At 28.5% G+C, this 14,125-nt stretch overlaps 1 protein-coding gene across 1 annotated transcript, besides 4 other annotated features; it reads right to left on the reverse strand.

Moving 5' to 3' along the window:
- The first annotated feature begins 2,472 nt into the window (after positions 1–2,472).
- Positions 2,473–2,509: a mobile genetic element.
- Positions 2,510–3,687: 1,178 nt separating this feature from the next.
- Positions 3,688–3,725: a mobile genetic element.
- Positions 3,726–7,844: 4,119 nt separating this feature from the next.
- Positions 7,845–8,273, reverse strand: TVAGG3_0722430 (uncharacterized protein; the record flags this gene model as incomplete). Its single annotated transcript, XM_001296625.1, has 1 exon — positions 7,845–8,273. One exon carries the CDS (start codon positions 8,271–8,273, stop codon positions 7,845–7,847), a length of 429 nt encoding a protein of 142 aa, XP_001296626.1.
- A 152-nt stretch (positions 8,274–8,425) lies between these two features.
- Positions 8,426–9,260: a mobile genetic element.
- A 225-nt stretch (positions 9,261–9,485) lies between these two features.
- Positions 9,486–9,514: a mobile genetic element.
- Positions 9,515–14,125: the final 4,611 nt, after the last annotated feature.

Raw genomic sequence — 14,125 nt, forward strand, 5'->3', positions numbered from 1 at the left:
TAAAAATATAAAGCATCATATAAAAATAATTTTCTCAGACATTCAATCACTCCTTGAAATTTGATGTTGTATTGAAAATTTTTGTTGCTTAAGCATAGCTAGGAAAATTATAAATGGTATTATTATACCCTACGTTCCCAACTTCTGGAAAACGGTTTTTCACCCTTATGATCAGTTTCAGACACTTTGGGAGTCTCCCAAACTTTGATATTTTGCATTATGATAGAGAAACGTGTCTAGTTTAACTCACAGTTGTTTTAAAGGCAAATGATGATATCACATGAAATTATCAAATTATCAAATTTTGAAGTACCAGTCCAAAGGGTTAATTAGATCCTACACAGATGTGCGATAGTGAAACATATGTGTTCTTGATTTGAGAAGTCCTACTGATAGAGGTATGAATCTCACAGCTTTGTGTGAGTGTGTCTGACACTTGTATAGAGTGGAATATGCGCCGACATATATTATATAATAACATGTAGTTGATAATTATGAAAAAATAGAATTCGATGCGAATGATATTGAAAGTTGTTTTGTAATTTGATATTTTTCTTATATGTGTTAATTAGTAAATGGCTTGTTTGTTGTGATAGTACTGTGAAAAATGAAAGGTATTTTAAATTAAAAAATTGAGATTTTGAGATATCTCTAGAATTAAGAATTTATTATGTATTTGACTTTTATATAACTATGTGTAAAGGATCTCGATGTCTATATGCTTTAAATAAAATTAAATAAAATGAGATAAAAAATTAAAATGGACAAGAAGATATATGGAAATGTAATTTGTATTGTGTTGGTTGTTGACAAAATGATTTTAATACAGATTTAAGGATTTGGAATGGATTTGAAATTAAATGATTTAATTCAAGGAGTAATAAGATTTTGAACTGGTTTTTATTTTGTGAATGTAAACTCCTTCCATAGGATATGTATTAGAAAGATAAATTTTAAACTTTTTGAAAGAATTGTTTTTTTGTTGAGTGATTTTCTCATAATTTTAAAATAATATATTTAAGTTGGCGTCTCTTACGCCCTTCCAAAAATATGTATTAGAAAGATAAATTTTAAACTTTTTGAAAGAATTGTTTTTTTGTTGAGTGATTTTCTCATATTTAATAATATATTTAAGTTGGCGTATCTTACGCCCTTCCAAAAATATGTATTAGAAAGATAAATTTTAAACTTTTTGAAAGAATTGTTTTTTTGTTGAGTGATTTTCTCATATTTAATAATATATTTAAGTTGGCGTATCTTACGCCCTTCCAAAAATATGTATTAGAAAGATGACTTATAATTTCATAAATTATTTTGTCCCGACGGTTTGAGCGGTTATCAGAATGGTTGCTTACACAATGCGTCAGCAAAATGTCGGTTGGGGTGCCCTTCTTGGCCTCCTGAGTACTCACCAAGATACCCCAGCTCCCGCAAAACACCTCCCTTAGGTGCGCATTACCTGACGGCATTATTTTGCAATTATTTCAAATTTTTTAGATGTCTTTTGTTAAAGTTTGTTAACTAAAGACTTGAAAACAGCTTACCGCTTCAAGCTGCTCTCTTCCCGGTTCCTCTGCCGCAATCTTCTGTTTGATTGTGCGCAAAGCTCTCCTCCTTGTGAACCATGGCTGATAGAAAGAACTGAAAGACAGGATAGGAGGAACATGCCGGTTCAAGTTAACTTGCAATATGCTTCTGATTAGTGATTTTAGATGAAAGATTAGCGAAATCGCATTTAATTTGGATAGAAGGATTCAATTTTATGAAGCAGGCTCGTAGAAAATATGCATGAATAGCACAATCTTTTGCAATCACAACGCGATTGCAAAACTTTGACCGACAAGAGTGTATTATGCACTCTTGTCGGTCTGCATGTCTCATTCTGGGAGACATTGTCACTGCATGTCTCCCAGAATGAGACAATCTTCTGCAATCAGAATGTGGTTGCAAAACTTTGACCGACAAGAGTGCACAATACACTCTTGTCGATCTAAATGTATCTTACAATCAAAGACACTTTCATACAATCTTTTCGAAGTTAAAAAAAAAATTAATTATTTCTTTTTTTTGTTTATTAAATCGCCTTACTCACGTACTAATCTATTTTAGAGACTCTATCGAGCTATCCCCACATATAAACCCGTGACAATAATACATATTTACTCTCTTCATATTCTGATCTCATGACACATTATCGCAAAAACTATATTTATACAACACACCTCATAAAGTCTCATTTTAGCCCTATCTAAGCGTTCAAAACCTATTTTCCACACGTAATCTGATTCTTCTGGCTCCGCTGATTCGATTTCTGCTGTCAGATCGTGAAAATATGCATCACATAAAGAGATAAATGCAAATTGCACAACTTAATATTTTCCTTAAAATTTCTCTTCAGGTTCATACCTAAATAAGCTCTTTTTTTGAAAATTCAATTTTTTCCAAAAATGTATGAATTCAAAAGTTCAGATGTAATAAACAGAAATTCATCAAAAGTGACAGCTCTCAATTTTTTGACATTTGTAAATTCTAAATTGAATGAGAAAAATGAAATAATACTAAGCATAATACAATATTCTAGATTTAATTATAATTAGGGAAAAGTTAGTTTTGAGAGTACTTTTCATAGGCATATAGAATGAAATCTTCTGAAAAATAATATCACATAAACTCATATTATTTTCTAATATATAACTATTTTATATAAAAATCAAATTCAATGATCTTAAAAGCGAAGGATAAACCTCAAAATTTACGAATATAATGAGTGGGAATATAATGCTTATCTATCATAAAACCATATGAAATATCAATTTTTGCTTTACGCCTAATTTTTGACGACAATTAGCAAAAAATGTTAAATGTTAACACTCAGTCCATTTGAATATGAAAAATAAAATTGACTTTGAATAAATGTTTTTATTTATCATGCAATTCTTCTTGCGACCAAAGATTTGAATAAAAGTTCAAAAAATAAGATAGCTTAAAAAATAATATACGGTAGTGTTTACTAATAGATGAATAGTATATAAATTCTATTAAAATGGATTTGATCCAAAAAAATATATAAAATTTGATCATAAATAAAATCGTTTTAAATTACTTCTTCATTTAAATTATAACAATTATTTTTGGTTTTATATTTTTTTGGATCAAATCCATTTTAATAGAATTTATATACTATTCATCTATTAGTAAACACTACCGTATATTATTTTTTAAGCTATCTTATTTTTTGAACTTTTATTCAAATCTTTGGTCGCAAGAAGAATTGCATGATAAATAAAAACATTTAATCAAAGTCAATTTTATTTTTCATATTCAAATGGACTGAGTGTTAACATTTAACATTTTTTGCTAATTGTCGTCAAAAATTAGGCGTAAAGCAAAAATTGATATTTCATATGGTTTTATGATAGATAAGCATTATATTCCCACTCATTATATTCGTAAATTTTGAGGTTTATCCTTCGCTTTTAAGATCATTGAATTTGATTTTTATATAAAATAGTTATATATTAGAAAATAATATGAGTTTATGTGATATTATTTTTCAGAAGATTTTGTGTTCTTCTTCAAAATTTTATTTTTTTATTAAAAAGAATCTTTACAAAATATACATTTACTTTAATTAATATTTAAAAACGTGCTCTATCAAAAGTTCCAAAAATTCAATATTTTAGCTTTTCTGAGGTGTCACGTTTGATGAATTTCTGTTTACAACACAGATTATATCTAGTCATTTTCCAACATTAATTTTGTGTTTTAGTTTTTGAGATATTAATTTTATTATACGTATTATTCAGAAAATTAAAAGAATTTGTGAGGGGAAACGGAGGAGATAATAAATATGTAAAGATGGATGAATAGACAATTTGAAAAAAAAGCAATAATTTTGAGTTGTGTTTATCTCTTTATGTGATGCATATTTTCACGATCTGACAGCAGAAATCGAATCAGCGGAGCCAGAAGAATCAGATTACGTGTGGAAAATAGGTTTTGAACGCTTAGATAGGGCTAAAATGAGACTTTATGAGGTGTGTTGTATAAATATAGTTTTTGCGATAATGTGTCATGAGATCAGAATATGAAGAGAGTAAATATGTATTATTGTCACGGGTTTATATGTGGGGATAGCTCGATAGAGTCTCTAAAATAGATTAGTACGTGAGTAAGGCGATTTAATAAACAAAAAAAAGAAATAATTAATTTTTTTTTTAACTTCGAAAAGATTGTATGAAAGTGTCTTTGATTGTAAGATACATTTAGATCGACAAGAGTGTATTGTGCACTCTTGTCGGTCAAAGTTTTGCAACCACATTCTGATTGCAGAAGATTGTCTCATTCTGGGAGACATGCAGTGACAATGTCTCCCTGAATGAGACACTGCGACCGACAGGAGTGCACAATACACTCTTGTCGGTCAAAGTTTTGCAATCACATTCTGATTGCAGAAGATTGTCTCATTCTGGGAGACATGCAGTGACAATGTCTCCCAGAATGAGACATGCAGACCGACAAGAGTGCATAATGCACTCTTGTTGGTCAAACTTCCTAATACAAAATTTGATTCCCTTATTATCTTCTTAACAAAACTTAAGATTTCAATAATACATCATGAAAACATTCATTTACTACATTCACACTGTTATTCCTTTCTATAAATTAACACATTTAATAGAATCTTGTTTTTATATCTTATTATTTTCTCATAATACTTCTAATTCCTCTATTTCCTCTTCCACATAAAATTTAATTTTGTAATGCTATCATATACACTTAATGTTTTCAAATTTTCAGATTTAAATTTAATCTTTATTTTCATCATCATTTATAATCTTGTTCCTATATAAAGTTATAATAAATTATCGTCAGATTCTAATATTTATGATTCTTACTACTCAATTCAATATAATTATGTTAGTCACTCATATTCAGGAGAATAATTTAAAAATCTATAGCTCATATTTTGATAGTTATATATTTAGATGATATATATTGCAATTCCGGTTTCAACACGATCAAATGCCAAACCAAGACAAAATATATATGAATTTTCAAAATATCGATTTACATTAGAATCTATATCTAATTTTATCAATACACAAGTAGGGAATGTTCAATACATCTTTGAGCAACGTGAATAGCACAATTTTATAGGATTATTAGTTGATTATATAAAATATAAGCCAAATCGAATCTGCTGTATAGTACTTTAGTTTATCATTGAATGTTAAATGTGTTCAGATAAATATTTGAGTCAGATATCGCATTTTCTAATTTCAAAATTTATCTCATGAAGTTAGAATTTATTTGATCATACAACATCATGTTAGTCAAACTAGAGTTCAATGGCGATTCTAAAATAGAACAAATGCTTGTTTTATCAAAATGTTAAAATATTAATCTAAAAAACTTAATATCTAACCAAACCATTCTAGAATTATTATATACAGGTATAGGCAATCTAATTGCACACGGAATTCGGAAAATTAAAAAGAATATTTATGAGATTATTAAATCTTATGTAATTCAATGAAAAGTAGATAATATGAATATCTATAGGCTATATATCAACATATGAGTTTTTGGTTTGACCAATACTATACTAATGTGATCAAATTAATCTGATTTCTTAGATTTTCATTTGAAGCATTTGCAGTAGTAGGGGTACCTTTATATATTAACATATTAAAAATTGCGCTCCGATTCGCAGTTTCTTCATGATTTTGAGATTGCATTAGATTTCGCGATGCAGAAAAAAATCACTTTAGATTCCCGTCCAACTCTAAGTATAAGCATGTCTCTATATGTAGAAACTGTCTGCGCTATTTATTTCCCGGCTCAAAAAACCACTGTGTCTGTGTGAGGAAAATACCCATTTTAGGATCCTGGGTAGGGGGTCATGAAAATTTTCCAAGAGTTGGAAATATAGGGTAATAAGTTGGTTGATCAAAGAATTTATTGAATGAATATAAAATTTGAACTTTTGAGATAAGCTTTCATAAAATTTTGTTTTTATATAATGTTCTTAACATCAGTTTTTAAATGTAAATTTTGTAACAATTTTTTCAATAGGATATCACAATTAATTTTTTATTATTATTATTATTTTTTATTTCAATAAATAAATATGTTTAGTGTATATGGCTTTTGTTTCTATTTCTATGATGAAATTTCTATCGTTTTTAATTGGATTAAGGTTTAAATGAAGGAATAATAAAAATAACCATTAGAGTACTTGATAGGATTGCCATCGATTTTTAGTTTTGAATATAAAATAACCAAATATAAAAAGCAATAGGGAAAAATATTTCTTGAAGTTTAGTTTGTTCGTTGTTTTGGAATTTTATTATGAATTGTGAGGTTTAATACAATGTTTTGTTCGGGTTAAAAATTGATAATTTTTTTTATCATCGATAATAAACAATCAAACTAGATGGTATTTTTTACTTAACAAAGCTTGATTTTAATTTCTATTCCGGAATTGAAAATACTAAAAAAAATTAACCCAAACATTGCAAGTAGAAAAAAAAAGGAATTAGTGATCACTTTAAAGAAGAATTGTATAGTCAGTAATTTTTGTCGCTTTTTATGTAATTTATCGAACATATTAAATTTTGGAATGGATAAAAATATAAAAAAAATGAAAATGCATGAATTATATTTAATAAGCAATGTAAATTATATCATAGTGAATGGCAGAAAAATGATGCTGTAGAACAAAATTGCGAATATTTTTGAAAATTAAAAAAAAGAGGGTGATTGCTGTAGATCATTTGAACATCCTGTAGATAGTGCAGGAATAATGCCGAACTTATATATTTTTATCAACAAAAGATTTTCATTTTTCTTGAATTACTTTTGACACAAAAAAAAGGTTGTTTTTATTTCTAATTTGGAATATATTAATAGAATTGATATTCGTAATTTAAAAATTGATGATGTTGTAAAAAAAACAATCAGATGGGCGTAAAAATATTTGAAGAAAATGTTAAAAGTTACATGCAGGCATGTGTGGTAAAACGATAACTGAATATATTTTCAATGTATTCCTAAAATTGTGTGCATTTTAAAATCTTTGCTTTCAAAAAATTGTGTTAAACCGACATACTGAATTGTATGCATTTTCAAAACTTCATTAAATTTATTTACCGAAATTCTTCGAAATATTTAGGAACTGTTCACACTTTACACATGCAATATTTCAAAAAAATAACAATTCACAAAAATTACTCGAAAAGTGCTTATTTCTCCATCAAAAGAAAATTGAAACTTCATTTCCTTAAACAATGAAAAGCATTACTCATTCCGGTATATGAAAGCGTTAATAAAATATACATTTCCTCATTGTATTAAAAACAATAACAAAATTGCAAAAATGACGATCAAAAATCACTAATTGTTTTTGATAAATAAGATTTATTGATTAAATGGCAAATTTACAATTATTTCAAAAAAAAATATTCGAATTCAAAAAAAAATCAAGCCATAAATAGAAGATACGTTTTTAAGATATAACATTCCATACAAATACACAAAAAATATGTAATTATTTTTTCACATTTTTTTTTATTTTTTGTAAATTACCCGACAATGAATCAAAATGAAATCCAATCTTCATTGTTCCTATTTTAAATTTATTTTGATTGGGACTATTTTTATTAAAAACACAAAATATCTTGATTTTTTTCATATTAAACTTTCAAAAATTCATAATTTTTTATTGGACTTGAAAAAATTTAAATTTTAGACATGATAATTTTTATTATTAACATTCTCATTCATAAGCAAGAAATGAATGATTGATTTTAAAAAAATTTAACAAAATAAAGAATAGAACACTAATGCGAATTCAAAAGTTGAGATATGTCCCTTGGATCAATAGGATTATTGTATTCTATCTCAATTAAATTGATTCTCTCTTCATTTGATTCATCGGAATCAATGTTTCCATGAATCAAACTGTGGGCAAATGCAGAGTTCGAGATAAGCGGGAAAATTTTTTCCCAGTTTTCTGCATACCAGCATAGGAGTGCCTGACGATTTCTTTTAGCCAATCGATCGATTGATAAATTGAGCTTTGAAACAGCATTGTTTGCTAGTAAAAGTAGTGATGCTGATGTGAAGTAACGTCCATATGTTTTTTCCAGAAAAGCAGAAATGTAGTCGGGCATAACGCCATTTGATTGCAATCTTTTTTGTATTTTTTCATGATCCCTCATGCTTTGAGCAGTGTTCCTTTTATGTCTATTCGACGGACGTGTTTGCATAATAATATCAATGCATTTGAAAGACATTGAGTTGTTCTTACTGGCTTATATGTAAACTATTCAAAACGACAAGATTTTGTTTTAATAAAAAATGTTGTTTAAGAAAGAGCAATTAAAATTATAATATTTATTTGTTGAACATAAATTTGATGTTATAGACCGAAAATAGATTTTTTCGGTTTTCTCTTCAAATAATTGAAAGAATGATACTATTATAGGTTTATTATATTATATAGCATATAATAATGCTATAGCCGAAAATTATAAGTTTTGAGAAGATTGAATATAACACAAATAAATTTGAATGTAAGTTAAATTGCTTGTTGTTTTTAATAGCTATTTAATGAGAAATCCAATATTGCAAAATTCAAATTGAATGATTGAAAGAACAGAAAAAGTCATTCTTTTCAATTTCGAATATGTTTCATTGTATTTATAATTATATGGCAAATAAGATATTTAAACTTGATTTTTGAAGGAAAATTCACAAAATTGAATAAATTCAAATAATTTTTATTCAAAATAAACTAGTTATTTGAGTTTAATACTAATTATCTATTCAAACTACAAAGTTTGTAATTTAAAATATTTTGTGAGATCAGATTGAATTAATTCAAGGTTCTTTTCAATTAATATTAATGACCATATTACGCATTTTCGAACATTCTAAACAAATATATAAAAATGGGAGACGAATGTTAAATTTGCTAGACATGGGGGAGTTGTCTGCAAAGTTTTAGCTCTTATCTCTAACAAAAAATTAATTTTTAAAAAAATGACCGAATACGTTTCACAGCGAGAAAAAAATAAAAGGCAAGATAGAATTTTCTAGACATAAAGAAGTTGTTTACCGAGTTTTAGCTCTTATCTCTAACAAAAAATTAATTTTTAAAAAATGACCGAATACGTTTCACAGCGAGAAAAAAATAAAAGGCAAGATAGAATTTTCTAGACATAAAGAAGTTGTTTACCGAGTTTTAGCTCTTATCTCTAACAAAAAATTAATTTTTAAAAAAATGACCGAATACGTTTCACAGCGAGAAAAATAAAAGGCAAGATAGAATTTTCTAGACATAAAGAAGTTGTCTAACAAGTGTCAGCTGTTACTTCTTCTCAATACTGATATAAAATAAAAATTTTTATTATTTATTTAACCTTTATTGTTTCATTAAACTTCATTTATTTTATATTATAGTTTTATTCTTTTAGCTACTTGTAAAATAATCTAATTTTATATCATCATTTTACCGGATTATTCTTCAGTACATCGATTGTGTATCTAAAATAATATCATTATCCTTATTCTGTTTTTTCCAAAATTCTTTTAAATATCTTTTTTGGTTAGATTACTTTATACTTTTTACTTTTATTTTTTAATTTCAAAAAAAATTTGGTGATTGTTCTATTCTGTTACAATGTGCATTATCATATTCTAATGAATTATTCATTACATACATTTAAAAAAACTTGTTAAAAATGAAATTAAAAAATTATGTTTATTATTACGCTGTGAATGTGTCAACAGCGGTCATGCCTGTATCTGTATCCCATATTTGCCACAACCTTTCTGTATCTGCATTTGTGTATTTCGGTTTCAGCTGATGCATTTGATTTGGCGTGTAATTTGTTCCGGTTAATGGATTAATTGGGAGATCTTCATGCGGTGTGTTATTATTGTACTCCCAAATAAAGACAGGAATAGCCTGAATGCTTTGGCAGCACTCCAATGTCGGCCAGAATCTCTCAATCTTCCCATTTTGGTAGGGAGAATGAGAGTCTGTATGCCGCCATTGGACGCCCCAAAGATCAAGTAGATCTTGAAAGGCGCCCCTATTTTCTGAACCGTTGTCGGTCCAGAAACAATAAGGGGGCCAAATTCAATGAAGGCGGAAGCCGCAACGTTCGCTGTCGTCGCTGCCAGCATATCTGGTATTTTATACACGCTAGGACTTTGCGGCTAAAATCGTCGATTATGCCATAAATATACTGGCCACGAACACCCCTAAAATAATGAACATCTGCGTGAGATAAGATTGGGTGAAAGCGTCCAATATCTTACTGCTGTTTCTGGCCCGGCATGCTCTAATCGCGTCTTGGTGAAATGATTTTCTTTGAAGTATCTGCGTACTTCTCTATAAGATACATCAATTTGTTGTAATTTCAAACGTTTCCATTGTTTTGTTTGACCACAGGAAAGGCCCAGTGGTCATGTATCACAGCAAGAGCTTTGATTTGGTCGTAGGGATTGACCCTACGACCTTTCTTGCCTTTAGGCAATGGGATATTCTGTAAGCTAAATTTGATTTTGTAAAAAAGATTTTGAAACATCTAAATATTTGAAATCATTTGATTGAAGGGTTGGGCGATGGGAACATGGGTGCAAGCTTCTTCCCATGTCATTTTACCTTCTTCAATCTGATTGGAAATACCAATTAGGTAAATTCGATCGACATACCCTTTGTAAGGATTCATTCTAATGAAGTACGTTAACAATCAAAATATTCTATAAGTGTCTAGTATGGAATTCAAAAGAATAAAGAAAATGGTAACGTAAATAAACGTAAGTAGTAGGATATGAAGGGTTTAGTGACTTTTTTTGTAAACGTAAGAATTCATACAATATTGAACGATTTTGTATCATTTTTTTTAACATATGAAGTAAAAAATGTATGATTCTTACGGTTTTTATTCTTACGTTTTTGAATAAATCAAGATTTAAAAAATTTTCAAAATTGTAAGACATTTACACTCAGCCCAAACATAATGAAATAAATCATTAAAAAATTAACATTAATTTTAAAATAATTTATTTTTTATCTTTTATAAAAGAAGCTATATATAGATGATGTCAGATATTCCGCGATTAATTAAACATTGTTAAATCCTGAATGAATCAATGGAGTCATAATCAAAGACCTCATAAACGAGTAAAAGAAATTAGAAATAATTATTTTCATGAATGAAGGATTCACTACCATAATGAAATAAAAAATAAACTTTAAAAATTCATGTCTTACATTTTTGAATAATTTATTTTTTTATTTTGTATGAAATGAGTGAATCAAAATTCGTGACTGTAAATCAATTAATGAATAAACTTTCACCAATTCTCACCCAGGTTAAACAAGTAGACGTTTATTTTGATGATTACATACAAAGTTTATTTTATAAAGGTAAGTTTAATATTAAACCTATTGCTTTTGCATTTGATGGTAAATTAATCGAAAATTCAAAAATTTGGGAATTAATTCCGGATATTGAATTTATACAAATATAAGGATAAATGTTTAAACAACAAAACCACCTCACTAAAGTTCTTTGTAGATTAATGATTAAAACTGAGGAAAAAGAATTTAACGGGTTTAAATATCATCCGTGTAAAATTTAGAACTTGGTAACGAAAAACTTCAGAAAAAATTAAACGATAGACTATCAAAAGATAAATTGAAAGAGTAAATAAACTCGCTAAAGGTAATGGTAATGATGAAGAAGAATTTGATGAGTTCAACATTGAACTTTAAGAAACTAATGATTATTTGAATTTATGAAATCAATTATTTGATTCATTCTTTTCAATCTCTTCTATTCTTTTTGTTAAATCATCTATTTTCATTAATGAGGTGATTCTTGATTGAGGAATAGATTTCAAACTAACCACTCCTTTTATTTTGAAATTTTGAATCCATCAATTTAAACATTTATTCAATTTACATGTTGTCAATTCTTCAAATAATTTTTATTATTAGCATAATAGTCATTAAATTCTTCAACAGATGAAAAATTTTTTATTTTAGTAATTGGTTTAACAACGTTTATTTTTTGTTGAACATTTTCACTTTCATTTATTTTTAAAATCGGTTTCATTTATCATTAAATAAATTAGAATATAAGTGATGAATAATTTTTTTAATTAATATTAAATCAGAAATGGCGGCAGGATTCTTTAAAAAATTATGGGATGGAATTAAGAAAGCTGCGGGTTGGGTTCATAAAAAGATTATTAAACCCATTGCAAACTTTTTGGCACCAGTAGCGAAAACGGCAGGAACTATCATAGGTGGGGTATTAGGTACTAAAGCAGGTAATCCGGCGATGGGAGCACAAGCAGGTAACGCAATTGTGGAATAGCTGAAGGAATACTTAATAAAATAGGAGGTAGATAGTGGAAAAATAAATTATTTTAAAATTATTTTTATCTTAGTATCGGTTGTATCTTTGATAAACTTTTTCTCCTTTATTTAAAACTTCTCTTATTGGGGCAGCTTTGGTGTTATTGATTCAGCAACGTCACTAATTGCTTCTTTATTCTTAAATATCCAATTTGCACCCTTCTTCAATGTTTCCCAAACTTTACTCGCTCCTCTTTTTACTTTATCCCACAGTTTCTTAAATATACCTGCAGCCATAGTTGATTATTTCATTAAAATTAAAAATTCATTTTCATCTTTAATTTTGATTTTTTATTTATTAATAAATGACGACTAACTATTTGGTGCCAAACACTAAACCGATTAATGGAAATGTGTTTTCATTCATTCGAAAAGATAAATGAAATATTCGCAAAGAATGACGGTAGAAGAATATAAGAACTTGAAAGTTCATGCTATGACTCTGATGCTCCATATTTTGATGATAAACAAACTCATTTAAGAATTACAAATCCGGCTCATGATGTGAACCAATTAGGTGACACATATATTAAACGCAAAGTTAAGCAACTCTAGTTTCAAATAAAGCTTTCACATGTGATGCCGCTTTTAAATGCATGCGTTTATTCGTTGGTTACAAATCATCAAATCAAAGCTTTAAACAATTAGAAGTAGAACCGAAAGAGGTGATGCCGGTTATCTTCAGATGGATTGCGCCTGAATCTTTCGCATTTGCAACATATAAACCAAAATCAGAAAGAAAGTTAAAAAGTTTGTTCATTCGTTATATAATAATGTTCAAAAATATGATAACTCAGTATGTGGTAAATATATTGACCCTTCAGAAGTTTTCAAGAAAGCAAATGAAGAAGTTGATGTCACTTTTGATATGATTATTCCGGTAAATGATTTGTTAGCATTTCAGGCGTTCGATGATTATCCTAAATCATTTAGTGATATCATTCTTAAATATTATGTTTTCAGGGATACTTTAGTATTTTGTCAGGTTGACCCGTTAAGAGTTGCTGATTTACAAAATTACGTTTATGAAAAGATAACTGATGAAATTATGAAAAGATTATGAATCATGTTTAAAATATGATCGCAAATTCCAACAAATCGGACTTCCTACCAAATTAATTACAAGCTTAGCCGCTACATCTGCTGAGGCAACAGTTGATGACGTTATTATTTCATGCACAAAGATGGAAGTTAGAGGATAAATGCATTACACCAGGATACGGTTTAATTGAAGAATCAGTTAAAGCAATACCACGTTTATTTAGTAAGGAAGATCCATTCATGATTCCAGCTCAACATATGACGTTCGTTCACTAAATGGAGGTTGCATCACTCCTGAAGGTATTAGCTCGGATTTCTCATACGCTCTTCATAATGTTACAGATGTTGTGTTAACATTTCCGAAGAATGCAATGCAAAGAACAGTTTTAGAAAATCAATGCTTCGAGGTCTTCAGGTCACTATAGATTCCAGAAACTTCCCCGATCAAGCGATGACCCAGTGGGCGACATATTCTTTACACGTATGCTTCAAGCTTCTGATTTAGATGGAGTGAATGAATGCACGGAAGAATACGAGGACTCATTAACTAGACCACTGAATGCAGATGATGGCACGCCATCAGCTAGAACATGAAAGACCAAACTTCATTCTTATGCACTATTCCAGTTCAACGTAATGGAG

Source organism: Trichomonas vaginalis, chromosome III (genome assembly GCF_026262505.1).
Source record: "Trichomonas vaginalis G3 chromosome III, whole genome shotgun sequence".
NCBI lineage: Eukaryota > Parabasalia > Trichomonadida > Trichomonadidae > Trichomonas > Trichomonas vaginalis.